The sequence below is a fragment of the Equus asinus genome, chromosome 3 (genome assembly GCF_041296235.1).
Source record: "Equus asinus isolate D_3611 breed Donkey chromosome 3, EquAss-T2T_v2, whole genome shotgun sequence".
In the NCBI taxonomy this organism is placed as follows: domain Eukaryota; kingdom Metazoa; phylum Chordata; class Mammalia; order Perissodactyla; family Equidae; genus Equus; species Equus asinus.
The window spans coordinates 159,853,533-159,881,416 of NC_091792.1; the positions used below are offsets into that span (position 1 = coordinate 159,853,533).

Sequence of the window (27,884 nt, forward strand, 5' to 3'; positions counted from 1 at the left end):
GTAGTCGCCTGGTCTGTAGAGGAATAGATTCAGCCGTACCCTGCTGGTATTTTACCGTCGCGTCTACTTATCGCTGGCTCAGTTATCGCGAGACGAGGAAGGAGGCGGGCCCTGGTACCCGCACGTGTTTCCTGAGGACAGCCACTCTCGGGCCGGCTTCTTGGGCTGCAGGCTTCCTTCCTCCGCGTCTGCGAGGCCGTGGGGAATCGGGCACCTTGGGCTGCGGCGAGTGTGCGCCATGGGCAAGGCCAGGTCGGCCGGGGCGCGCAGGAAGGCCCCCGGGATCCCGGTGGGAGCGCGAGGCGGCCCGGCGAGGCCCAACCCCAACCCGTTCGAAGTGAAGATCAACAGGCAGAAGTTCCAGGTCCTGGGCCGGAAGACGCGCCACGACGTGGGGCTGCCCGGGGTGTCGCGCGCGCGGGCCATCCAGAAGGTAAGCGGGGCGGGGCTATCCCCTTCACCCGGCCGGGGGTCTTCAGGCACAGCGCCTAACCTGGCGGCGGGCGCCCGAGAGGGCTGCGCGCGCTGGCCCGGCCCCGCCCCCGCCCGTGGGGCGGCCGTCCCTCCGGGACCTTGGCACCGCACGCCTGTGCTTTTTGAACCTGTTCCGGCGGTGTAGCAGACTCGGGAGCCGGACTGCCGGGTTTGGACCACACACTGGCTGGCCGCGAGGCCTTGGGCAAGCTGCGTAGTTCTCTGTGCCTCAGTTTCTTTGTCTGTAAAACGGAGATCATGACAGTACCTATGTCCTAGGGCTGTTGGGAGAATTAAATGTGTTCATTTGAAGTCCTTAGGACAGTGCCTGGCACAATTAAGATGATGTGTATCATGTATATCGTGCATCAGTTACACTGTTGTTAGTAACTTCCTGGTTCTGTTTTTGCGTGAGCCGGAATGACCTTCCCCAGGAAAACTCCTGTCCCACTTTCAGGACCCAGCACACACGTGTGTTTCCTTGTGACTCCTTTTCCAGCTCCCTCAGGTGCCACGGCACCCAGACGTACCTGTTATGACTTTTCTTCATTGAGACTTTGAGTCCTGCTGGTTTAGGGACCGTCGATCTTTTCCTTCAAGGGATAGAGGATTAGATAGGATGCTCGAGATGTTTGAAAGAATGAGTGTATCCCTCCTTTGAAGCACAGAACCTTGTCCCTTGCAGGGTAACTGAAATGCTCCCTTTTGTGGAAAGTCTCATAGCTTCCATCTTTCCTGTGCTTATGGTCCCAGAGTATTCTATACCTTTCAAATTCAGTTCAACAAATGGCATTCTATACGCAGCTTCTGAGACATATTCACTGGTTTGTTGAGCAATACTTGTTGTTACCCTGAGGAAGATACATTAGTAGCTTGGTGAAAAATTTAAGGCACAGAAAGGACAAGTAAACTTCCTAAGGTCACACAAATGGGAAGGGCTGGTGCTTGCGCTCGGTTTGAGTGTCCGTGAAGTTTTTATGCTCCCGTGAGCACTTACATTTAAGCTCTGTTCTAGCTCCTGCGGAGATAAAGGTAAATTAAGATGTGACCCCTGCCTTTAAGGGCTCGTAATCTATGTTCTGTCACACAGTGTGCAGTTGGGCTGATCTTTGAGTTGAATCAGACGTCCTCCTTACTGCAAGGAGCTGGCAGTACGTGCACTAGACAAGACAGACTGCCGACTGACTTTGATGAGTGAGTCCCTCGTTACACACCCCGAGGCAGGCACTGGGGCTCAGATAGTGTGGGCTCTGGAATAGACGTGGTTATGTTCACCACGTAAGCCTCAGTCTTCTCCTTTCTAAAGTGGGGATAATAATAGACATCCTGTCTCTCGTGGAGGGTGTAAGAATTAAATAAAATAAAACATTTAGCACATAGTAAGTGTTCTCTAAATACTAGCTGTAATTCTTTTTTTTTTTTTTGAGGAAAATTAGCCCTGAGCTAACATCTGCTGCCACTCCTCCTCTTTTTGCTGAGGAAGACTGGCCCTGAGCTAACATCCGTGCCCATCTTCCTCTACTTTATATGTGGGACGCCTGCCACAGCATGGCTTGACAAGTGGTGCCATGTGTGAACTGGCAAACCCCAGGCCGCCAAAGCGGAACATGCGCACTTAACCCTGTGCCACCAGGCCGGCTCCCTAGTTGTTATTCTTAAACTTCTCAGCTTGTCATTCTCCAGCTCTTTGACAATCTGGCCCCAGTATATTGTCCTTGCTTTGTCTCTTGCAACTCACTTTGTCCAAGGCCTATCTTATCTCTCAAAGCCAGCTCAAGTCGCCTCTTCTGATACTGTCCCAAGCCCCACAGCCCAAATAGGACAGGTTGCTCATGCCTCTGGTACCTGACAGGTCCCCCGCCCTGCTCTGTGCTGAAGGCCTGGGGTGAATGGGCTGTGGGGACCTTGCTGCTTCCTCCGCATCCCCAGTGCTTGGCCCGTAGTAGAAACTGAGGTGTTTGAAGGAGTCAGAAGTAGAGCCTGAGTGCTCTGGGGGCCCACAGTTGGGAGAAGGTGTAATAGGAAAGTCAGAAAATTCTTCATAGAGGGAGTCACACTCAAGCTCAGAAGGGCGAGCAGTATGTTTACAGGTGGGGACGGAGGCACGTTGTGCCAGGAAGTAGAGAGCGTGACAAGACATGGGTTGAAGAGCTCAGAGATGTCTGGAGGGGACGCAGGGCGTCCGGTGGAGTTGAAGCATGAGGTGTGTGCAGGGGCAAACAGGGCTGGCCTGGGAGGCTCGAGACGTTTTGTCTGTGATGGTCCCTTGGAAGTGAACAGGCTGTCCTATGTGTCTTCTCGCCTCTAGTCAGTGGTGGCACTTTGGGGCAGCACTTGGATGTAGAGGGAGAGAGCAGGCTTTGTGTTGAGACTGCCAGGTGCCAGGCCCAGCGCCATCGCTTTATAGCTGTGCTTCAGCTTTCTCGTTTCTAACATGCTTTGTAAAATGACAGTAGTTAATATGTCTGTTGATCCCTTAGGACGGGACAGGCATTGTGTCTTTAAGAAGTTTACATTTGGGGGCCAGCCCCGTGGCCGAGTGGTTAAGTTCGCATGCTCCACTTCACAGGCCCAGGGTTTCGCCGGTTCGAATCCTGGGCGCGGACGTGGCACCGCTCATCAAGCCATGCTGAGGCAGCATCCCTCATGCCACAACTAGAAGGACCCACAACTGAAAATACACAGCTATGTACCAGGGGGCTCTGGGGAGAAAAAGAAAAAATAAAATCTTGGGGAAAAAAAGAAGTAGTAGTTTACATTTAATCCCCACAGTCAGCCTTATGAGGGAGTACTGTTACTATCCCCATTTTATGCCTGAGGAGACTGAGACAAGGAGCGGTTTATAACTTTCTTCAGGTCGAAAGTGCTGGAGCTAAGACCCAAACCCAGACTCGAGTGCTTCATGCTTCCAGGCAGGAACCCTGTGCCTGGTGCTGCCCTGAGCCATCTTCTGTTAACTCTTGTGATCCCCTTAGCAACAGCCCGAGGTGGGTACTGCCTTTATCTCCCTTCTACAGGTGAGGCCATGGGAGGACGGAGGGGTTAGGTGCCTCCCGAGGTCAGCCTGGCTGGGCAGTGGTGGAGCTGGTGGGATTCACTGTCCACACTCCTGACTACACCTCCCAAGCCTCATGCACTTGTCTGTGAATGACCAGGAAAGTGCTGTGAGTATTGGTTTGGAATTACAAATGAATTTTAACAAGTAGGCCCGTTTGCAAGTCGGGAATCTGCGAATAACAAGGATTGACTGTGTAGACAAACGAACTCATGTATACAACCAGCGAAGAGAAAATAGGCAGGGCTACTACAGTCTTTGTGTCTGTAATGGGTCATAACGTCATAGTTGACAGAGATGGCTTCCTTTTCGACCCCTTGTTCCATGTTTCCCTTCCTCTCAGCCAGGCCGTCAGCTCCTCTGGCTTCTTTACCTGATGGAGAGCCCTCTAAGTGCTCACTCGTTCTGCTTTCTTGTCTGTTGCTTTCGTTTTCCTTTAACCTTCACTGTTCAGCTTGCAAGTACTAAGGCCACCCTGGAGAGTCCCCTGGGTTCCAAATTTGCCCCCTTTGCCCCCCTTGTATGGCAGCAACCCAGTTTCCCCTCAGTAACTGAGATCAATCTTTCCAGCCAGTAGATTAGCCCCTTTTTTCGGACTGTTGGTTTCCGTGGCCTAAGGCATACAAAATGACCAGTGGCAGTGTCATCTTCCAATTTGTTAGAACCATGGTTGTGTCCCCTTGTGGAGGCATTTCCCTCTGGGAACTAAGATCTCCCAGCATCAGAGCTCACCAGAGTTGCAGGACCACTGTGAAATGGCTTTATGATCTGTTTTTCAGCGTACCCAGACCTTACTAAAGGAATACAAAGAAAGGGATAAGTCCAATGTGTTTACAGATAAGCGCTTTGGAGAATACAATAGCAACATCAGCCCAGAGGAAAAGATGATGAAGAGGTTTGCTTTGGAACAACAGGTATGGAAGCCAATTGGAGGAGGGTCTTCAGCTCTCCATTTACACAGAAGTCAAGCACAAGGAGAAGGCAGGTTCCCTCTGTTCATTTATACTTTGGTGGGCACTTGCCCATTGGGTACAGTGGGTGGGTCTTAAATCCTGACGTTGTCTGGCTTGGCCAGAGGGGAAGCAGCCTTCCGCAAATACCCGTTGGGAGGATAAATATCTTCACCAGAGTACACGGTGGTAACAGGTGCTGGAGTTCTTGGCTAAACTGCTGCCTCCAGCTCGGTTGAGTGGAGAGCGAGCAGGTATGGAACATTCCTCTGGGTAAAGCTGCCTGATTTACCAGTACCTTAGACTGGCCCATTGATTTATTTACCTTCTGTGGGTTCTGTTTATATCTGAGTCCTTCCTCAGATGGCCCAGAGTAGTCTTAAAGCTGCTTAGGCTACATTGTCACACTGCGCAAATAGTGGAAAAATATTTGGTTTTGCTATTTAAATGAATGTGGGAATTTTAGGAAACTGATTTTTTTTTTCTCTTCTGTCAGCGACAACACGAAAAAAAAAGCATCTACAACCTAAATGAAGATGAAGAATTAACTCATTATGGCCAGTCCTTGGCAGACATCGAAAAGCATAATGACATTGTCGACAGTGACTGTGACGCTGATGAGCCAGGAACGCTGTCAGGTGAGGGCTGGGAGCGAGGGGACAGTCTGCTCACGTTACACTTCCTTCCTGCCCTTCTTGGAGACCTGGAAAAGTGTCTTGGGTAAAAGTGTCACTGATCATCAGCCTCTCAAGAAATGCTACACGTAACAGGATGTTTTTTAGATATTTACTGTAATTTTTGAAATGAATCATTAGGAAATAAATTCTCTTTTGTCCAACTACGCAACACAGTATGTTCTCCTAGATTAGGACATCCTACAAGTCACCCCCTGCCGGACAGGTGCTCCCCCTTGTCCAGCGCAGAGGCGGAGGCTGAGGGCAGAGGTTGGGAGCTTAGGCTGCACGCCGGCCGGAGTCGGGCTTCTCCTCCGGGTGGGTTTGACGCTAAACGGGAACTGCAGTGTTACCCTGTTTCATGCTATGAAAACAAACGTTTAGTGAACTGTGAAATAAACTATGTTTGGATTTCAAACCACGTAAGTATCTAAAAAGCTTTCTTTTTTTCCCTAAAGATTGGCACCTGAACTAACAACTGTTGCCAATCTTCTTTTTTTTTTTCTGCTCTTTTCTCCCCAAATCTCCCCAGCAGGTAGTTCGTAGTTGTGTATTTTTAGTTGTAGGTCTCTAAAAAGCTTTCTGATTAAATCCTAATATAAGCATACTGACAGAAGATTTTCTTTTTTCTGAGAATTCTTTTCTGAATCTTTTATGTAATACCACCTTATTTGTTAGTGTATTGTAAATTTCTGTTTTCAGAAAATATTGTAAATAATCTTCAATTACTTGAATACTAAATGAGTAGTGTTTCCTGATATGCTAAATTTTCCAGGAAGCAGAGGAGTTATTCATTTTCCACAAATACTGGTTTATGTGCCAGGCACTGCTCTTTGTTATAGGGAAATAGCAGTGAATAAAACCCTCCTGCAGCTCACGTTTTCCTGGCGAGATCCAGACAATAAACAGAACATGGCACCAAATTATGCAGACTCATCGAAAGCAGAAGTGCTCTGGGATAAAAATAAAGCAGGCGGCAGGTGGGAGTTGCTGTCAGATGGTCTTGATCAGCCTCCCTGAGAAGGTAGTGGTCTCGGGGCGAGGGCCATGTGGGCCAGAGTGTCCTCAGAGAAGGAACAGTTCAAAGGGCCTGAGGTGGGAGCGTGCCCAGGATGAGTGGGGAGACTGAGGCTGGAGTGGGCAGTGGTAACAAGCAGGTGGACCAGGGCCACCTAGGCCACAGGAAAGATTGTGGCTTTTCCTCTGGAACAGGAGCTCCTGGAGGGATTTGAGTGTGGAGCTACAGAATCTGGTCTGGCAGAGCCAAGGGGACGTCCGGACTTGTGTTGGGTGAATTAGACGTGGGTGTGGGAGAAGGAGAGGCCTCAAGGGTGAGCTGGAAAGATGAGGTTGCCATTCGTTGGGATGGGCAAGACTGGCATAAACAGGTTTCGGGAGAGTTTGGAACGCCTGTTAGACCACCAAGGGCGCCCGTCAGAAGGGCAGGGGGAGGCCTGGAGTCCCAGGGGCTGCAGCCTTCGGAGCCCGAGGAGCAGAGGAGACTGAGACTCAGCAGCTGCCGCTGCCGTCTGGTGTGCCCACTGGACAAGCAGCGAAAGCCTTTCCAGGGAAGAGATGAAACGTGTCAGGTGCTGCTGCTGATAGGAGGAGTGAGAACTGGCCTTTAAATTAGGCAAGAGCCCCTTTCAGAGGAGAGGCAGGGGAATGCTCGAGTGGAGTGCAGAGAAGAGTCGAGGAGAGGGGCCACTGAGGACAGGGGCAGCTCCGTGGGAGATTTTACTGGAATGGGGGCCAAGAAGTAGCGGGGGCAGTGAAGTGGGGGCCAGAGAGTTAGTTGTTTCTTAAAAGAATGCCAGCGGCAGGGCTGGGGAAACAACCTAAAATGTTCCATCTCTGTTACTAGTGTGAGATTGTGGGTAAATCGCTTAATGTCTAAGCCTCCATTTTCTCATTTGAGAAACTGGATTTTTTAAGGTTTCTTTCCATTCCAACTTTAATGGTTTCCACAACATTTGCTTTCTCTCTTCTGCTCTGGTGACTCAGGCAGGCTAAGGTCAGTGACTCTTGATGCTGACTCAGGCTCCTGCGGTCAGGACTGGCTGATCCCGAGCCCCTGCCTGAGGAGGTGTGAGCCATGGGGAGGGTCTGAAGTGGCCCTGAGCCTGGACCCTCCTGCCCGAGACTCAGATTCCAGCTTGTTCTGCTGTGTGTGCTCATCTTTCGTGAGATTTGAACGCGATTGAAAAATAGGTTCTTGGTGTTTCCAGTCCCTTGGGTCATGGCCACTTGGTATTTTTATGTCTCTGGGTTTTCTTGGAGTAGCTCATCTCGGTGTTTCTTCACTGCCACTATACCTTATGCCAGCTGCTGTGGATGAGAATTTTTTCTTGAATAAGGAATCAATTCTCAGGACTGCACTTGGAGAAATGTTGGTGAGTATCACAAAGAATGCTTCCTGAGCTGGCGCCAGGGCTTCACAAAGGTGTTTTCTGCCCTGTCTCCAGCCGAGTTGACTGCAGCCCATTTTGGAGGTGGTGGCGGGCTCCTTCATAAGAAGACCTCTCAACAGGAAGGCGAGGAGGGGGAGAAACCCAAATCACGCAAAGCACTCATTGAGGAGCTCATTGCAAAGTCAAAACAAGAGAAGGTGCGTTAGTTACTAGTCTTGAGGTGGAGAAGCTCCATCATAAGAGAGAGTCACCAAAATATTTTTGAGCTTTTTTCTCCTGTACGTTTTTAGGCTGTATTTAATATTTGCTATGAGTTTAGTAAAAGCATTCATTTTGAATAGGAATACTTTAAATTTCATCTAGGATATATTTCTGATGTCGGTTCTGGTATTTTGTTTTTTTCATTGCTTGGTTTTAGTATTTTGACGAGTATCCAGATTCACAAAGCATCACTATTTTCTTACTAACAGCGAACTGCTCAGAGGATCTAGATGAATAGTATATAGCAGGAAATAAGTTGTCTGATGAAATTTTGTAGCTTTGCATTTAAGACACTAATTTCTCGTCTCTTTTCTGTTGGCACGTTAAGCACTCGTTGCGTGTGGCCTGGACGTGGACGCTGGGCTGCTCAGTTGGAGTGCAGCAGTAACGGTGTGTGCTGTGTCTGTTCTTTTTCCCCAGAGAGAGAGACAGGCTCAGCGAGAAGATGCCCTTGAGCTCACAGAGAAGCTGGACCAAGACTGGAAAGAAATTCAGACTCTCTTGGCACACAAAACGCCCAAGTCAGAGAACAGAGATAAAAAGGAGAAACCAAAGGTGGGAATCAGGAGATGGAAACAAACTCTGAACTTAGGCCTGTGGACTCGACCTTTCTCTGGAGAAGAGGCGGCCCAGGCATCAACAGCCTCTGCTGTGTTTCCGTGAGGACCTAAGTTCCCTGTCGAGCTTTTATCGCATTATCTGACGTGTTGCGTCGGCGTGGAAGCAGGCTGAAAGTTGCTTCAGTATCTACTCCAGAATAATTAGACTGGAGAAAGTGGTTTTCTTGGTATCAGGAATACTTGGTGGGGGAGACCTTCAGATGGTGTTTGAATTTTCCCTTAGACACTTGGGTATTGATATATATGTTTACTTATTTTTCCCTCTAAACGTTCTTTTAGTCTAAGCATTCTTTTTAGTCTAAGTTGTGGGAAAAGCTGCATTTGTTTGAGTAGCTAGGAAATAGTTAGGATTTCACCAGATTCCCTTGTCTTGTGGCCATCTGGACGTCTGTGAGTCAGCTCTGCCGTTGCTCTTACCTTAACCTAATCTCTCATTTTGTGGGCTTAACGCCTAGATGAGCAACATTTAGTTTTGGAAAAGCAGATCTATTTTGAAAAGAATTTTCTAGGAGCGAAAAGTCCTATATGACCTAAAAGTGTCCTCAAGACTGATGAAAACAGCTTTCTCTCAAGAGAAAAAGACTTAGGATGTGGTTGAGCTTCTTCCGTAATGGCGCCCACCCATACTGGAATGTGCAGACAGCTAGCTGTGCAGATCTTTGCTTTAAAGAAAAAAAACCTAAAAATGAAAAACTTCCTTCTTTCTGCCTCAGCCTGATGCATATGACATGATGGTACGTGAGCTTGGCTTTGAAATGAAGGCCCAGCCCTCTAACAGGATGAAAACGGAGGAGGAGTTGGCAAAGGAGGAGCAGGAGCGGCTTAGAAGCCTGGAGGTACGGGGACCCCAGCGGCGACGCAGGGGGAGGGGCTCCGGGAAACCGCGGGCCGCCCGGTCAAGGCCCTTTCTTAGCTTTGTAAGATGTGCTGAAGATGCACTGTTTTATAAATGGAAGGTTTTCAGGCTATTTAGAATTCATTGTTTTGCTATAAACATCTTTTTTCTGATTACAAAAGCAAAAAAAATTGCAGATAATACTTAAATATGCCAAGTAAAAAATGGACGTCTTCTAATGCTTTTACCTCAGAACAACTGCAAACACTATAGTGCACTGCCTTCTCAGCTTTCTTCTGTGCATTAAAAATGGTTTTTAAATTTTATTATGTTAAAACAAAAATGAAGCAGAGACATGCCGTCCTGGGTCTGGCTCTGCCGTGTGACCGCATCGCAGCCTCTTCCTGGGCCAGGTGCGTGTTTTCACTTGTTTGATCGTGTGCAGACCTCAGTACAACGTGTCCTCCTCTCTCTTCTCGCTCTGGAGTGGGGAGTGAAAATTAGGATTGGCCGGCACAGTGTGGCCTGAAAGGCCTCAGAGTAACAGGTCTGCCTTCCTTGTGAGTAGAAAATATTTCTTCCACCATCTTTGTTTTTATCTTTCTTAAGTCGGAAAGTCTTCCGAACGACGCCTGTCACGTTTGCACGTTTGACTGAGGACTGAACGCAGGAAGCAGGCGTGGGCGCCCGCAGGGCTGAGAGCCGTGGGCCGCCCGAGAGCAGGACGGTGCTTCTCCTTTGCACGTACTCAGTGAGCACAGCCTATGGCTTTTCTCTCTCCTGCTCAGGCTGAAAGACTCCGAAGAATGCTTGGAAAGGATGATGAAAACTCCAGGAGACCAGGTCACGTGTCAGCGGATGACTTAAGTGACGGCTTCATCCTGGGTGAAGATGACAGGCGTTTGCTTTCCTACAAAGTAAGATGTTTGCCTTCATTTTCTTTGTTTTCTTTTTTTAGTTTAAAAGAGCACAGTTTCTGATATTTTATCTCGTAGGTTTATCACAGATGGAAAATGTAAATCTTCAAAAACACTTTCTCTGCAGTTCTTTCCTTGGGTGTTTGTGGTGTGTCAGATATGGAGGCTTCACAGAGCCCACCCTGACCATGGCCTTCTCCCTCCCCCGGGGGAAGGAACGCAAACAGCAGCAGTAGGCGGGCTAGACTCCTTTCACCGTTCACTCGGTTACTGACGTGAGGTACTGGGGTTTATAGGTGTATGATTGTCTGCATGAACTCACGTTGATACTGAGGGGGCTAGCTCAAGGTTTGAGTTCTGAATAATTCTGAGTAAAACAATTAAGTTTCTAAGACTGGTGCAGTTTTGTTTTTTTTTGAGGAAGATTAGCCCTGAGCTAACTACTGCCAATCCTCCTCTTTTTGCTTGAGGAAGATTGGCCCTGAGCTAACATCTATGCTCATCTTCCTCTACTTTATACGTGATATGCCTGCCACAGCATGGCTTTTGCCAAGCGGTGCCATGTCCACCCCCGGGATCCAAACCGGCAAACCCCAGGCCGCCGAGAAGTGCAAACTTAACTGCTGTGCCAGCGGGTCAGCTCCTGGTGCATTTTTGTTTTTTGTTTTTTGTTTTTTGTTTTTTTAAAGATTTTATTTTTCCTTTCTCTCCCAAAGCCCCCCGGTACATAGTTGTGTATCTTTACTTGTGGGTCCTTTTAGTTGTGGCATGTTGGACGCCGCCTCAGCATGGCCAGATGAGCGGCTCCATGTCCACACCCAGGACTCGAACTGGCAAAAACCCTGGGCCGCTGCAGCGGAGCGCACGAACTTAACCACTCGGCCACGGGCCGGCCCCCCGGTGCAGTTTTTAATTCACAGACTCCATAAGATCTCTACCCGTCTCCCTTTTAGACTGTGTCAGTCAGGGTTCAGGGCAGGAAAGCAGGAGGGACCAGGTGTATCAGGCAGAAAGGATCCGAGGCTGGAAACTGGATTCTCACAAGACCACTTGGTTATCTGGGGGAGCACAGTCAGGGGTCACCCACAGGTCTTGAGGTCCCACCACCTCCAGGTGTGGCCCGGATGCCAGGACCCTCTGCTGACCCAGCTGTTCCCAGCCCCAAAGCCAGTGGTGGGGTGCTGCAGACCTGCAGCTGCTTGGCCCGCAGCCACTGCTGCGTCTGGCACTTCATGGACCCCTGTCGCCCCCTGGCAGAAGTGACCCCTTGCACCAAGTCTAGTGGCAGCGGTTTGGGAGATGTGGGTCCCAGGCCTTTAGCCCCTGTGGCTCAGGACTGCATTAGAAGGGCTGGAGCAGCAGGCCTCTGGCCAGGGCCTAAAGCAGCACGGCGCGTTTCTGTTCCTGCAAACGAGTCAGGTAAAGCCCTGCGTGTCCAGCATCTGAGGGCTCACAGGGTGTTCCCACCGTCACCTCCCTGGGTAGTGATGCCTGTGGTCTCCATGTTCTGCTCCTAGGATGGAAAGATGAACGTCGAGGAAGAGCAGAGCAGGGAAGCCAGTGACGGTGAGAGCGAAGAGGAAGAGGGCGAAGACTCGAGTGAGGAGGACCCAGAGGAGAGCGACGACCCAGATAGCCACTCAGACCTGGAATCTGACGAAGAGAGTGAGGAAGGAAGTGGGACACCAGAGAAGGAGCGGCGGCACGCTCCTGGGAAAAGGTTGACAAGCGATGGTCAGAAGGCTCGAGAAGCTGCCAGAACGGAGCTGCCCTATACGTTTGTAGGTAGGCAGACAAGTGGGTTTTCTTATGTTTTGAGGTCAGCTCCATGCCCTGGCGATCAGTCTGCCTCGCTCGGGCTTTGTGTGTGGAGCGGGCACCAAGGAGGTGCTTGTGGACACACGGATACATCCACACCTGCAGCCTTGCTTGTGGACAGGCGCAGCCATCCTCCTTCTTGGCATCTGGGTGCTGTCCATTTCACCCTGGGGCCTGATCCAAGTCCTGGCCAGAGCATTAGCCTTTGTTGCGTGACCACGGGCAGTACTGTGAGCCACCAGCAGGGTGAGGGCAGACACGCCTTTCCAAAGAAGTGTCTCCCTACTCTTTTGGTAATCAGCCTTTTGTGATAGGCAAGCGGGTGCCACAGAGACCCAGGGCAGGGCCTGGGGTCAGTGGGTCCCTTGTGAGAGGGCTTCCTGTGTTCAGACCTGGGCAGTCTTATTTGGCCATGTAACAGCTCATGTAGCATATAGTATGTTGTTTGGTCTGGTATGCGGAGAAAAACAGTTCAGTTCTAGGAAATCCTAAATTATTATTTCCAGAGAGGATAAACTAGTGGGTGAGGCTGGTTTCTGTAGAGGTGACCTTTGATCAGTGGGAGTCTCAGGTGGTCAAACTGCTCAGTTCACATGGCTCCTTCCAGCTTGTTCTGAACCAGTCTGGGCATTAAAACCAGCGGACTGTTAGGGCCAGTCTGGTGGCATAGTGGTTAAGTTTGCACACTCCGCTTTGGTGACCAGGGTTCGCAGGTTCAGGTCCTGGGCGTGGAGTACACACCACTCATCAAGCCGTGCCGTGGTGGCATCCCACCTATGAAAAATAGAGGAAGACTAGCACAGATTTTAGCTCAGCGACTATCCTCCTCAAGCGAAAAAGAGGAAGATTGGCAACAGATGATAGTTCAGGGCCAGTCTTCCTCACCAAAAAAAAAAAAAAAAAAGCTAGCCTGCTGTCACCTTGACTCACTGCGTGTTGGGTGTTTAATCAAATTCCTAATTGAGGAAAGGCTGCGGGTCATTTCTTCACTGAGGCTGTCTCAGGTACCTAGTCACTAATAGTTGGCCCAGTTCAGTCAAACCACACACTCAGGACATGCTAGAGCACATGTTAGACGTATAATGTGAGGTAAAATAAACGTTTTTATATAATATATGTTAAATTATCTTTTTTGATAAAAGTATAAAAGAAGTAATATTACTTAGATTATGCTTAGTTTTTACCTCTGTGTTATCAGAAATTCTATCAGTTATCAGAATTAATATGTAATATGGGGAGTTCTTGTTTTAAACGTTAAGTGTAGAGTGTGTTTTATATTTTCTGTAGCTCCTGAATCCTTTGAGGAACTGAAATCCTTATTATCAGGAAAATCGATAGAAGAGCAGCTTTTGGTGGTGGAAAGAATTCAGAAGTGCAACCATCCGAGTCTCGCAGTGGGCAACAAGGCCAAGTTAGAGGTACGCTGGAGGCAGTGCGTTGCGTCATGGGAGCTCAGCCCAGCCTTGTCTGTGGGTGGGAGTTGCCTCAAGCTGACGGTAACGGTGCGCTCCGACCCTTACAGCAGCGTGGTAAATGCCAGGGGCGTTCAGAGCAGGCAGAGAACCACCCCTTGACATTCGTCCCCTCCAAGGCCACAGCAGGCCCAGGAGGAGGCAGGCACGGAGCCCTTACTTCACAGGTGAGGAAGCTGAGGCCCAGGGGAGTTTCCCTCACATGGCCAGCAAGTGGCAGAGCCGGCCTTTCAGAGAAATGGGTAACTACAAACGTGCCTTTTCCTCTTTCAAAAATGCTGCATATTTACTGAACAAAGCGCTGTGCCAGGTGCGTTCTTGGTTTTGTTTGAAGACTTAGGTGTCGTCCACCATTCTGTAGACGCACACGCGTGAGACCCGGGCTCTTCTTTCCTCTCCTCCTCCTCGTGTTCAGCAGCATTCTTTGCGTTATGTAGGGCGCTCTGTCTACGGCCGTGAGGCCCTCCCTCTCCCCCGTTTGAGCCAGAGTGGAGGTGATGTGCGCGTGCGCCTGTGGTTTTGTTCTGGGGGTCGGCTCTGAGCTCTCTTCCCAATCCGTGCTCCTGCAGAAACTGTTCGGCTTCCTGTTGGAATACGTTGGAGATTTGGCTACAAATGATCCACCAGACCTCAGAATGATTGATAAATTGGTTGTGTAAGTAAAAATAGTGGGTTATCTGGAATGTGGGGCTGAGTTTTTTTATCCTATTTAGAGTCTTAAAATACATCTCAGAGTTACTAAGGAGGTCCTTGTAAATGGGCCTCACAGCATACACCCACTGGTGACTTCAACGATGACATCCCACTCTAAATGGGATCACCCTAGAGATGGGACATGTTTTTAACTACAAATTGACGTTAAGACACTTGCATACTTGTGGACTTGTTGATAGTATTTGGTGGCTAATTTCCTGTTTCATTCACCAACAAAATGTCAAGCTCTGCTTGGGTGGGCCGAGAGGGGTTTGGAACATGGGGTAGACAGTGTCCCATTGTCACCCCAGGAACCCGGCCCCCCAGGTCCATGCCTCAGTGGAACCCCGATGGGGCTCCTGTTTGGAGGCAAGTCCCTCTTGTCCGCCTGTCCCTGCCCTGTCCAGGGATGGCTGAGGCAGGTTTTACCTCGCTGCACCAGAGCCCCAGTGAGAGCAGAGCCCTCCCTAGTGGCTGCTGGCCCCGTGTTGGCTGGAGGGAGGGGGGTCGGGAGGGTTAGTGAGAGCGTGTAGCCTGGTGGTGCCGCTCTGGGGCCGGCTGCCTGCTGTGCACCGCCCCCCTGCATGCCAGCTTCTGCCATCCCAGCAGAGCTTGTGAGGACTCGGCGAGTTCACATGTGAAGCACCTTAGAACTGTTGGCGTGTCTGGCTCGTAGAAGGAGCTCCCGTCGTTACAAATAGAGCCCCTTCAACGGCCAGCACTGCCGAAGAGTTCCCCCCAGACTTTTAGGAAAGGGCCAAACGTCTACAGTTAGCCCCCTTATCTGCGGGGATGTGTTTCAAGACCCCCGGTGGGCATCTGAAACCACGGACAGCACCAGATCCTGTGTGTTATGTTTCTTTCTGTACATGCATACTGTGATAAGGTTAATTTATAACTTAGGCACAGTGAGAGGTCAAGAACAGTAACTAATAATGAAATAGAACAATTGCAACAATACACTGTAACGAAAGTAAAGTGAATGTGGTTTCTCTCTCTCAAAATATCTCATTGCCCTGTACTCGCCTTTTTTCCTGTGATGATGTGAGATGATACAGTGCCTGTGTGATGAGAAGTGAGTAGAAGGACAGGCGTTGTGACGTAGCGTTAGGCTGCTATTGACCTTCTGACGATATGTCAGAAGGAGGATCGTCAAGCCATGACGATGTCGATTGGTTGGATGTCAGAAGTGGACTGTGTCCATGGTTGGGGGTCCAACAAAGGAATGATTCACATCCCGGGTGGGACTGAGCTGGCTGGAGCAAGATGGCATGAAATTTCATCACGCTGTTGACAGCAGCACTCAATTTAAAACTTATGAATTGTTTATTTCTGGGATTTTTCTATTCACTGTTTTTGGACTGCGGTTGACCATGGTTAACTGAAATTGCATAATGCAAAACCATAAATAAGGGGGGCTACTATAGATTGTTATAAGAAAACCATGGTGGTTATAAAAAACCATCGGAAAAATTATCTGGATCACCAAGAAGGCCAGCCAGAGAAAAACAGAAAAAGTGGATTCGTCCAAGGGTTTCCACTTCTGACTTCCGCAGTCAGCAGGTGACTTTATAGGAAATGGTGAACGTGGGAGGTTTTGGGGTTTTTTCCTATGTTTTTGTTATCTAAAGTCATTCTCCCCTGACTTATGTTTCTGATTGACAGGCAGTTATATAATCTTTGCCAGATGTTTCCTGAATCTGCAAGTGACTCCATAAAATTTGTCCTCCGAGATGCCATGCACGAGATGGAAGGAATGATTGAGACGAAAGGCCGGGCTGCATTTCCAGGGTTAGATGTGGTAAGAAGTGGGGGCTTGGTGTAGTCCAGGCATTCGCCTACAGCCCCCAGAAGGGCCGATGATCGAGTATAGTGCACACGACTTGGAGAGGTGGGAGGGTGTGGCCGTGCCCTAGAGCTAGAGAGTGATCTGGACGGAACAGACCTGGAAGGATTGTTTATCCAGTAACAGTTAACTAAAACGTGTTTCATAAAAGAAGAAATTCTGGTTTGATTCCGTATGAATGGGGCTGTGTTTAGTCTTAATGGCAAAGATTTCAAGGCAAGCAGAAGGAGTGTCTTTTCCTGAGGACCCAGGCCTTAGGAAGGTGGGGCTGGTCTCTCTCAGTCTCAATGTCTGATCATTCGCTGGGACGTTTGAACCGCTCTGCGGTGTCTAAGTTTCATGACAGTCGTGTGCTGTATTGTCAACTTGAGTAACTTTGAAGAAATACTTGCTCAATCTATTCCATTTTCTAGTCTTTGTGTTGAAATGAATTGACAATGACTAACAGAAACTTAAAAATATGAGATTTATGTTTATGGTTTTAATAGACTCCCGAAAATAGGATCTGAGCCAGTATCCATGAACCATCGCTGTGATGTTAGTTCTGTTGTGAGCCTCAACCCAATGCCCTGCTCAGACCTGTCCCTGTTTAACCAGTGACTGGTGGGTTCCTAGAGCCGTGGGCCGAGGAGACTCCGTCTCTGCCTCCCGGGAGCCTGTTGCTGCTGTGGAGTGTTAGTGGGGAAGCTGTGTGGCCGGGGGCACAGCCAGGCTGCCCGGGCCTCAATCCCAGTTCCTTCGTCTGAGCTGTGTTCTGGCCTTTTTCCCCTTCTGCAAGTGGGGATGATGGTTACCATAATGCCTGCAGGCCCGACGTGAGAGTTCATGAGTTAATACACATAATGTGGTCCTGTCGCTGCCTGGATGCAGCTGTCCATAAACGGTGGCTGTCACCACCACCACTATCCCTTAGCTCAAACTGATGGTCTGTTGCTGGCGAAGTGAGGTGTGGGGTGGGGGTGCCTGTGAGCCAGTGGGCCCTTGTTTCACCTCTGCTCTCGGCTCTTGTCTTCCTTGGAGTCCCAAATTGGGGGGGTCGACAGCTCTTGTGGAAGACCCTCCCGATAGTTCTGTGGTTAATACAGGGGCCCCTTCTGAGAGCAGAAAGGAGGAAATGGGGTCCCCTGGGGTGTGCCTGACATCTGAATTCACATGGATCAAAGTGATCTGGTTCTGGGTGCCTTGGAGGACTTGGTGCCTCAGGGCGAGATAGAACGTTCCGCAGATCCTCCAGAGCCACGGTGCGGGGACACCTTCCTCCTCTGGTCTGTCATCCAGGCTTTTTGGTGCCTCGTGTCAGGGTGGCCTGTGGGTAGTCCCCTAAAAGTTCAGTGGCCTTCCATATCCACAGTTGCGCATCCGCTGGTGCACCCCCGTCAAGGAGCAGAAGGCCTGTTATCGTTGCATCTGTACCGAACGTGTACATGCAGGCTTTTCTTCCTTATCATTATTCCCTAAACAGTACAGTATAACAACTATTCTCTGAGCATTTGCATTGTGTTAGGCATTACAAATAATCTAGAGATGATTTAAAGTGCATGGGAGGATGTGTGTAGGCTATGTGTAAATACTACCCCATTTTCTAGAAGGAACTTGAACCTCGAGGATTTTGGTATCTACGGGAGGTCCTGAACCAGTCCCCCGCAGATACTGTGGGACAACAGTAACAGCTGGCCATCAGTCATCCAAGACAAAACAGCCACATTTATGTTTTTAGACGTCATCATGGGAGGATGTAGTCGAGGCAGCTTCGTGTCTCGGAGACAGCAGGCTCCCTGCTTCCTCAGGGATATGGCAGGCTGGGCAGTGCGCAGGCACCCATCTCCAAGGCTGGCCCAGGACCACCAGGTGGCCGTGACATTACACCCCCGCCCCCACCCACCCAGTTTGACATGTTCTCAGTCTCATTGTACCTGCCTTACTGCCTGATAGGAAATTAGACCCACACAGTTTCCAAGAAATAATGCCTTCAAGATTGGCCGTTGCTCAGAACCAGGGCCTATTGAGAAGCCAGAACAGAATTCTGGAGCTTTGTGGTCCGTTTGTCACATGAAGGGCAGATGGGGGGCGTGAAACTCCACTGAGGAGGAAGAGCGGCGTTTGGAGAAGGGCTCCCCCCAACCCCCAGCGGCTCAGATCCTTCCAGAGACAGCTCAGCCACCCTCCTCCCCTCCTCTCAATTGGTGCTCTCCGACTCCTGTTAAAATTGCAGCATCTCGGCTCTGGCACACTCTCCTCCTGCCTTTGTTTTCCCAAGGCCACTGTCACCGTCCACTGTCATATTTGCCGTTGCAGGCAAGAGAAGGGTTTCCCTCCTGCCACAGGAAAGGCTGTTCCAGAGACTTCTCTCCATCGCTAACAAGAGGGGCCCCTCCTCACAACTGAACCAAAATGAGCTCCTGGCTTTCGAAACCAGCTCCAGCCGGGAAAAGTGTTCCTCTCACAGGCTGCTGCTAAGGTGTCCCTCGAATGCCAGCTGACGGACAGCACCAGAAACTTCTGTCTTATCATTAGCTGTTGTGAAAACTTCAACTCTTTGTTTTGCTAAGGCAGTTTGTGAGATGTTTCGAGGTAAATAAGTATTTTCGAAAAGCTGTGGGTAGAAAGGAAAGGGACGTGTTTGGAATATTCACAGAGGCAGTGCAGGAGACTTCAGCTGACCCTCGCCACGGCCCTGCGAGGTGCCTGTGCGGTGAACTCGCCACACGGTGAGGAGGTTGGCTCGAGGAGCCCGCCCGGGATGGTTGAGTCGGCAGGAAGCAGCATTAGAAGCTGATGACCACGTGGGCGCTTGGCCACTCTGCTGTACTGCGGGCGAGTTTCTGTCAATTTTCTTTGGTCCAGAAAGTTGCTGCCTCTGTGCCCATCCCAGGTGATGGAGCCTTGGTTCCAGCTTCTAGTGTAGAAAAATGCATTATGTCTTATTGGACGGGAAGATAAATTTTCTAACCTAAGGTGCTAGAAGTTACCTCCAGCCAAGACGAGAATGGGATTCTTCTGGTGACAGCTGCTGTGGCCACTCTGAGAGCAGCTCTGCCTCATCTCCATCATGTCAGGACATGACGTAGAGACAGGCACGGGAGATGGGGAAACTCGGAATGCTTGCCATTCTTCCCAGCATGCTTCATAAAGTTGAAAGGGAAAGGAGAGGTTTTCTTCCTCTGACCTGCTGGTTCAGAGCAGAACGAATGGTGTCAGACCCTGAGAACTGGCTGCTTCCTCCTGAGCCGAGGCAAAGGGCAGTGAGCACCCAGTTGGCAAATGACCTCTGCCCCAGCTTTGTGAGCGTGAAGCTCCAGGACGGCTGGCTCGGGACAGGGTCGAAAACCCTCCTAGGCTCACAGGGCAGTGCAGGCTCATCCTGCTTCTGCTTCCCTGTCCACCAGAGAAACGTTGTGCCTTCCAGAAGAGCCTGGCCGTGTGTGGTGTGTGCGAGGGAATGGGCGTGCTCGAGTGAACAGGGAGGCGGTGAGGGGAGGTGCTGCCTGGCCACAAGGTGACAGAGGGACTGCACGGCATCTGTAGACCCTTGCCTGCAGTTCACCAGCAGTTTCAAAACTGGTTTTGCTCTTGGGCCCTCCGTAAGAGCAGTATTTTGAACTTCGTTTCACTGCCTTTAACTTGTGTGGTAACACTTTTCTTTCCAGCTTATTTATTTGAAGATTGCTGGGATGTTGTTTCCGACCTCTGACTTCTGGCACCCTGTTGTGACCCCGGCACTGGTGTGCATGAGCCAGCTCCTCACTAAGGTGGGTCCTTGCTTCCACCTGTGTGGGTCAGGCCCACTCCCTCAGAGCCAGCATCTCGGGGCTTTGTTGAGCAGGCGCGTGGCTGAACAAGGGTCCTGGAGACTGACCTCTGGGGATCAGGCATAAGAAAAGCTCATCCAAAGGGGTCTGTGAAGACGAGTCAGGAGCTCTGAGATCGGAAACGGCCCCAGCTCGCAGCTTCAGCAGCCCCAGACGAGCTTCTGGAGGGTGTGACCCCAGAAAACAGCCTTTCAAGTTGGTGGTAAAGGCATCAAATCTGCTATGGGGTTCTGATTCTCTTTGGCTTAAAAAACTTCAAATAGTTCCTCTCTGCTTGATCAGGCCTTTCATGGGGCGCCTTACCACAGTAATTGTGTGAAAAGTGGAGCCTTATGAGCAACAAAGCTCTTGGCTGGATTGAATCTCACTTGATTCGTGCAGGCGAAGCTCGGGGCACACGGCTCACCTGGGAAGCCAGGTTGTCTGCCCTGCGCAGTGTTCCAGAACGTTGTTGCCGACCAGTAACTGCGCCGTGTTCCTTCACCAGTGCCCGGTCCGGTGTCTCCAGGACGTCGTGAAGGGTCTGTTTGTGTGCTGCGTGTTCCTGGACTATGTGTCTCTGTCTCAGAGGTTCATACCTGAGCTTATTAATTTTCTTCTTGGGATTCTTTACATAGCAACTCCAAACAAACAAAACCAAGGTGAGTTGATTTGAGGGAGCTTTCTCAAATATATTATACTTTGGGATTTTTTTAAAGATTTTTAAAAGTAATTCATACTCATTATAGAATGTTTGGAATATGGAAAAGTAGAAAGAAGACAAAACCATCTGAAGTCTTACCACCCAGAGTAGCATCCTTTTTTCCTCTGCAAGGATGGGATCTGTGGACACACATTTTGAAAAAGTCAGGATCCTACTTTATGTGTCCAACATGGTAGCCAGTAGCCACATGTGGGGAGTCTGAACTGAGACGCACCCCAAATGTACAGTGTACCCCAGACAGCAAAGACCACCAAAAATGTGTGAAATATCTCAGTTCCCTACATTGATTATGTGTCAAAATAACATTTTTTTATTTCGGGTTAAATAAAGTCATTAAGATTTATCTTTTTCTCTTTACTTTTTTGAATGTGGCTTTTTTACTTTTTTGAAGAACATTTGAACTCCCTCGGGGCTCCCGTTTTATTTCTGGCGCAGCCGTGCTCTGTGTGGTTGCTACAGCGTCCCGAGTTTTGGAAGGAAAGATAGTCAAAAGCAACATTCTGATGAGAAGGAATTTTAGCATCTGTTGATCTTCTAAGTTCTTGTCCTCACCTCAGCTCCCCTCCATTCCTCCGAGCAGCTCCCCGTGATGCCGGCTGCATCCAGATGCTTCCTCGCACTTGCTTCCCTCTCGGGATTGTCCGGGAGTTGCTTGGCCTTTGTCCCCTCGCGCTCTCGTGTGTATAGGATTGCTTTCCCGGCCTGATCGTAGGTCGCATCTCAAGGGCAAGGCCCAGATCTCCTACTCCGGCCCGTCTGTGGTGCTGGGCGCCGGGAATGCCCGCTGGGGCAGCGTTATTTCCGAATGTGCTTTGGCGTGTCCGGCACTCCCTCCAGATGAGTTTGTTAACTGTCACCTGTCCTTTTACTTTCCCCTCATAACCTCATAATGAAACTTGCCTGCGTGTAGCTCCTGCTCCCTGGCTGCACAGACCCCACGCTGCGTGCCCCTACATGCCAGGTGTGGTGGGCCCTGGGGAGGCACGGTCTAGCCCCAGGGGACCCCATCAGAAGATGATTGCAGTTCAGCGTGAAGGGCCACAGTGTGCACTGGACACTGGCCTTGGGGAAGGGGTGGGCCTGCTGTTCGCTTGCTCGCCCCTCTCCCTTTGCTTGGCCACTGCCCACTTTGCTGTGCCTGGACCGTACCAGGCCCTCGTGCCCTTCCCCTGCAGGCTGTCCCTCTGCCTCCTTCACTCTTCCAGGTGGTGTCAGGGTTAAGACCTGCACACCTCTCGGGCCTTCGCTGGCGTTCATCTCTGGGACAGGCTTTCTCTGACCTGGTTAATTCTGCAACTGCCCCCACCCACCCAGCACTCCCGACTGACCCTCTCACCCTCCTCTGCTTCTCTTTTGTCCATTGTTTCCTTCTGATACTCAGTCTAGTTCTTTTGTGTCTTAGGGTATGGTTGACTGCCTGTCTCCCCACGAGGGCAGGGACGTGGTCTGGTTTTGAACATGGCCAAGCACCCTTGCCAAAGCTGTCACCCTATCTCTGCACATAAAAACCAGTGTATGTTTGTTAAAAGTGAACTTTCTAAAGGCTTTGCCCTGTAGAGCCTGCCCTGTGAGTCCAGTAACACTCAGAGACGTCTCTGTCCCGTCCCACCTGGAATTAGGTTACACTCTGGTGCACCCTTTCAGAGCCTTTGGGAAGAACTCGGAGTTGCTCTTGGTTTCTGATGAAGAGGACATGGCCACATGGCAGAGGAAAAGCCTGTCGCTTCATTGGGCGAGTGGACTGAAAGCCCAGACCAAGACAGAGGCCAACCACACCAGGTATGTGCAGGGCCTGGGGTTCCTGGGAGGGGGCACCTGTGCTTGAGCCGGGCACCACCCAGGACCCGGCCCAGCACCTCGAGGGTGCACCAGTGTTACCTCTGTTTGCAGATGATATGATAGCTGTTAGAGCTAATGAATTCAGCAAAGTAGCAGGATACAAAGTCAACACCCAGAAATCAGTTGCATTTCTGTATACAATGAACAGTCCGAAAAGGAAATTACAAAAACAATTCCAATGACAATACCATGAAAAAGAATTAACTACTTAGGAATTAACCAGGGAAGTGCAAGACTTGTACACTGAAAACTACAAAACATTGCTGAAAGAAATCACAGAAGACAGAAATAAATGGAAACACATCCCATGTTCATGGATTGGAAGATTTAATTGCCTCCAGGGGTTAGATTCAGTATAGGAGTTTTGTAGTCATAAGCATTCAGTCCATAGGAGGAGGAGGAGAATGGGGAGGGCTGGGGCTTTTGTTTTAAGCCCTGCTATTCTCTGTTTTTGTTTTGTTTTGTTGCTGAGAAGGATTCGCCCTGAGTTAACATCTGTTGCGAGTCTTCCTCTCTTTTTTTTTTCTTTCTCCCCAAAGGGGATGATATGTACATAGTTGTATATTCCAGTTGTAGGTCCTTCTAATTCTCCTTTGTGAGCCACCGCTACAGCATGGCTACTGACAGAGGAGTTGTACGATTCTGCGCCTGGGAACTGAACCCAGGCAGCTGAAGCAGGGCGTGAGAAATGTAACCACTAGGCCATCAGGGCTGGCTCTCTGAGGATTATTTGAATTTTTTTAAATTTTCTAATTGTGTTAAAATACATAGGAAGTTTACTGTCTTAACCGTTTTTACATGTACAACTCATTGGTATTGTTAACACTCAGGTTGTTGTGCAGCCATCACCACCATCCATCCCCATGACTCTGCATTTTGTAAAATTGAAACTGTGCCCCCATTAAACAACAATTCCCCATCTTCCCTTCCTCCGGCCACAGGTACCCACCATTCTGCTTCCTGTCTCTATGGATTTGACTACTCTAGGGACCTCATATAAGTGGAATCATACAGTATTTGTCCTTTTGTGACTGGCTTATCTACTTAGCATAAATGTCCTCAAGGTTCATCCATGTTGTAGCATGTGTTGGAATTTCCTTCCTTCCATTGTGTGTATATTATCACATTTTGGTAATCTGTTCATCCGTCAACGGACACTTGGGTTGCTTCCACATTTTGGCTGTTGAAGGCTGCTGTAAATAAATGTCTCTTCGAGACCCTGCTTTCAGTTCTTTCGGGTAGTTACCCAGAAGTGGAATTGCTGCATCCCATGGCAGTTCTATTTTTAATTTTTTGAGGAGCCTGCACACTGTTTCCCACAGGGGCTATACCGTTTTACATTCCCACCAGCAATGGACAGGGTTCCAGTTTCCCCTCAGCCTCGCCAGCACTTGCTGTTTCCTGTCGTTTGGGTAGCAGTCGTCGTCATGGGTGTGAGGCGATAAATCATTGTGGTTTTGACTTGCAGTTCCCTAATGACTACTGCTTTTCAGCTCTTTTCATGTGCTTTTTCACCGTTTGTATATCTTCTTTAGAGAAATGTTTATTCAAGTCCTGATGGCCAGGAAAGAAATACAACTTTCCCAGAATGTGTACTATTTTCAGCATATAACTGCTTGATTTTGCAAATAGTAGTTTAGAAACTAAAATGGAGCCTCAGGTTGGTGTTGCATTTCCCTAATGTTTTTCCTATTCAGGAAATGTGATGGTGTTTTCTTTAACGCCTAACACCCTGAACCGACAGCTGCTGCTGACATTGCCGGTGGGCATATATTTAACCTCAATCTACCATGGCCTATGGCGGGTTTTCAGAGTTGTATGTTGGGGATTTTAATTTTTTTAAGATTGTTGACTTTGTCAGTAACTGAAAGAGAGCGAGCTGCTTCCCTTCCCTTCCTTGCCTCTGCCCTGAAGCTGGATGTTGCCCCCTTGCAGATTGTCCTGCCTGGCCGTGTGTCTGGCTCTGGTGAAGCGCTGTGTGCTCATGTATGGCGTACTGCCGTCCTTCCACGACATCACGAGGCCCCTCAGAGCCCTCCTGACGGAGCACCTGGCAGACTGCAGTCACCCCCGAGAGCTCCAGGTGAGGCTTCCTGGCTACAGGGTCCTCTGCCCTGGCCCGGCCGTTTGCATGAGAGGGGAGCAGCTTAGCGGGCATTTTGTCATTGGGGTTGCAGCCCGAGGAAGTAAGGACACCATCTTTACAATGGGAAACAAAATTAGAGCGAGAAAACTAAGCACAGGTAACTGTGCTGCTGGACTGAGCCTGGATCTACAATTTTGTCCAAGAACTGTTACATTGTTCCATGCTCCTGTCAGCCTTCCTGCTGCCCACCAGGACCTAGACAGTGGCTCCGGGCTCCACATTCCTCCTGGGCCACACAGGTTTTCTGAGGACGGTCCCACTGTCCTGTACAAGGCGACAAGAAGCCGTGAAGGACGCCCTCGGTTTGACATGGAAACTCCCACGTGTGCGTCTAAATGACCGTCTTTAAGGCCGTCCGGTCCGTCAGCAGATCTTTGAGTTCTGCTTGAATTTCACTCTGATTCCTACTTCCCGCGCATGGCCCGCCCCCGTCTTCTCTCACTTGGTCTCCAGTCTCCTGACCCTGAAGTCATTCCACACCAGCCCTGGGATTCTCTTAGAGGGGAAGTCATTCCCCCAGTGGTGTCTAGTCCCATGATGACAGAAGGCAGAGTCAAGGCTGCAGTGCATGAGGCCAGGGCGACCTGGCCCTCCCCCTTAACATGCTCTCACCTCCTCATATGGGGTTGTCACACTTGCCCTTTCCTCTGCCTCTCCTCAGAGCCATGTGGCTTGTCCCCTTGCTTCCTTCAGGAAGCAAGGCCACCTGGGAGAAAGTGGCACCCACTGCTTGGCACTTCCCCTGCCTCTTCTCCATGGCATGACCACTGTCTTATCTCTACCCCACTAGGACATTGGCCCTGTGAGGACAGCAACTCGGCTGTCCTTCCTGGGAGTGTCCCCAGAGCCAGGGCAGACCAGCTGTTGTCCACACTGAGTCACGTCCTCTTGTAGAAGGTTGATGAGGCTGAGGCATCAACACCTACCTCTGCCTCCATCCACTTACTGTAGACGTGGCTGTGGCTTACCTTTTAAAGGACAGAGTGGCTGTCTGGTCCTGTGGGATTTGGGCTGGCCAAGGGGCAGTGATGGGGTTCACAGACCTGGGGTGAACTGAGCTGGTGATGCCTTGTGTGTAGTCCCCATGGAGACTGGGCGTTTGGCCCTCGGAGTTAAATGTCTGGACAGGGGGTTAGGGGTGGCTGTGCCCATGGTGCAGGAAGCCTGAGTTCCAGGACACACCTGTGCAAGGGGAGAGGAATGGAACCAGCATCAGTGGGCTACCTTCTAGAAAGTTCCTCAGAAACCCCAGCCAACTCTTGGAAGCCAAGGCCATGATGAAAGTACCTTAACTGTCTGGTTCGATTGTAATGAAAGTAAGGTCAAGTCACAAAGACTGCTCGGTGCCTCATCATGTGGGTTCCCGTTCGCTGCCTCTGCACCTGACTCCCCAGGGTACAAGGGAAGACCTCTCACATGTGTCCGTAGAAGGGGGGTCCCTAGTGCCCAGCACAGTTTCCTTGGGAAAGAAGATGCCGTTATGTTTGCTAAATGCTAGAAGCAGTGACTGTCCTTACTTCCAAGATCAGTCTCAGTGGGTCTGTAGCACTGCCAGGCTGGGCAGCGTGAGGAAGGAAGTGACCTGTCCCCTTTCACATCAGCAGGAAGATGGAAGCTCCCACTATAGCTGGGCCACATCTGTGAGCACGGCTTCTTTGCACCCACACCCCTGTATCTTGCAGATGAGGCGAAGGGCCCAAAGGGCAGTGACAGCAGGAGGGTCTGAAGGAGGCAAGGTCTCCCTGTGATGAGGCTGCGATGCTTTCTGTCCCCCTTCCTCCCGGAGGCCACAGAGTCTGTTGGAGGAGCTCATGAGGCCACATGGTGGGCAGGCCCATCACAGTGTCAGCTGTTTTCTTGTTTCAGGAGCTGTGTCAAAGCATATTGACAGAAATGGAAAACCAGAAGCATCACTGTCAGCCACTGATCTGTGAGAAGAGCAAGCCAGTGCCTCTGAAACTGTTCACCCCCCGGCTGGTCAAAGTGTGAGTCCAGCAAGCTCCCCTGCCCTCCCCCAGCTCCAGGAAGCGCCCAGGGAGATCAGGGCTGTGGGCTCAGCCCCAAGTTGATGAGGGGGAGGCCAGCCTTGACTCGAGGCCTCGGGGAGAAGCCCCACCCAGAGCAGACGGCTCTGGCTGAGAGACGGGGCAGACTAGACTCACCTCCTCGACGCTGGCTTTCCTCTTGTAGCCTCGAGTTTGGAAGAAAACAGGGAAGCAGTAAGGAGGAACAGGAAAGGAAGAGACTGATCCACAAACACAAGCGTGAATTTAAAGGGGCCATCCGGGAGATCCGCAAGGACAACCAGTTCCTGGCTCGGATGCAGCTCTCAGAGATCATGGAACGGTGAGCGAACCCGTGGTGTGCCGTGGTGGGGGGCCCACAGCTTCACGCTGCGTTCCCAGCTGGTGGCCCTGGGCCCCGCTTGGGCAGTGCTGGGGGAGGGCGCTGGTCCCTCCCCTGCCCAGATGCCTGGCGCTCACAGGCTCAGCTGGGGCTGAGGGCCGGGCCAGGCAGGTTCGTTCCCCTGCTTTTCCTCCATCTGCATTCGACATGGCAGTTGGAGGCCTAAGGGGGTTCTGAACTGCTGTTGGGTCAGATACGAAAAAGGCAAGATGTCCTCCAAAGACTAATCCAAAAATGGGCTTTTTTTTTTTGAAGGGATGTGGAAAGAAAGCGAAAAGTGAAGCAGCTTTTTAACAGCCTGGCTACCCAGGAGGGTGAATGGAAGGCTCTGAAGAGGAAAAAGTTCAAAAAATAAATAGTTTTATCCGTTAGGCAAGGAGATGCTGTCTGTGGAAGTGGTCAGGGGTGCCGTTGTGGCAGAGTGATGTGGTGTTTGCTCTCCTTCAGTTTCTGTTAAAACACCTCTCCTGATGAAATGCGCTTTTGTACTTGGGAGCGGCCTCCTGAGAGCGTCTGCTAATAACTAGAAGCGGTTCCTCCAGTCCAGACAAAGCTCAGTCAATCACAAGATTTGGGACTTAGGAATGGGACTTAGGAAATCCTGGCCAGTGCTGTTTTTGGTCAACCAAGGATATTTCCCTGCGTGTATAGAATTCGGAGTGTTAAATCACGTTATGTAAATTACAGTTTCAATTATAAATGAAACAAGGTTGCAGACAGCTCAGAAATGAGAGAAGAAAGAACTTGCCCATAATCCCAGCACCCTGACAGCCGCATGGGGCACTGTCCTCATTCGGTCTTGGCTTGCTGCTTTAGGGTGCCAGCCTTGGTTCTGGAGGGTGGGCTGCTGGGGAAGCTGGGAGGAGGTTGGGCCCTGTCTGCACTGGCCCAGGGGGCAGTCTTCGAAGTTTTGAGCCAGAGTAAGTTGGAAGATGCAGAGGCCATGGTTAAGGTC

General features: G+C 50.2%; 1 protein-coding gene across 3 annotated transcripts; it reads left to right on the forward strand.

Annotated features, from left to right (window-relative positions):
- On the forward strand, nucleotides 1–27,422 carry NOP14 (NOP14 nucleolar protein). 3 transcript variants are annotated; one of them, XR_011502387.1, is made up of 19 exons: nucleotides 24–433; nucleotides 4,309–4,443; nucleotides 4,976–5,117; nucleotides 7,619–7,761; nucleotides 8,246–8,380; nucleotides 9,159–9,281; nucleotides 10,069–10,197; nucleotides 11,715–11,982; nucleotides 13,303–13,433; nucleotides 13,538–13,654; nucleotides 14,057–14,142; nucleotides 15,846–15,981; nucleotides 19,674–19,775; nucleotides 20,323–20,476; nucleotides 22,183–22,317; nucleotides 24,313–24,460; nucleotides 26,390–26,508; nucleotides 26,714–26,869; nucleotides 27,185–27,422. XR_011502387.1 is itself a non-coding variant. In XM_044767920.2 (19 exons), exons 1-19 carry the CDS (start codon nucleotides 239–241, stop codon nucleotides 27,282–27,284), a joined length of 2,679 nt encoding a protein of 892 aa, XP_044623855.1. In that variant the 5' UTR covers nucleotides 24–238; the 3' UTR covers nucleotides 27,285–27,422. The 3 variants fall into 3 exon arrangements, 2 of the variants coding, with proteins under 2 accessions (XP_044623856.1, XP_044623855.1); XM_044767920.2 differs by having other exon boundaries at nucleotides 22,158–22,317; XM_044767921.2 differs by lacking the exon at nucleotides 13,538–13,654 and having other exon boundaries at nucleotides 1–433; nucleotides 22,158–22,317.
- The last annotated feature ends 462 nt before the right edge of the window (nucleotides 27,423–27,884 follow it).

Excerpts from the sequence above, each read along its gene's own strand:
- NOP14 (XM_044767920.2), top strand. The coding sequence starts at position 239 with ATGGGCAAGGCCAGGTCGGCCGGGGCGCGCAGGAAGGCCCCCGGGATC. Across the intron at positions 8,381-9,158 it reads ATAAAAAGGAGAAACCAAAG|CCTGATGCATATGACATGAT; the intron begins GTGGGAATCAGG and ends TTTCTGCCTCAG. Across the intron at positions 15,982-19,673 it reads CATTTCCAGGGTTAGATGTG|CTTATTTATTTGAAGATTGC; the intron begins GTAAGAAGTGGG and ends TTTTCTTTCCAG.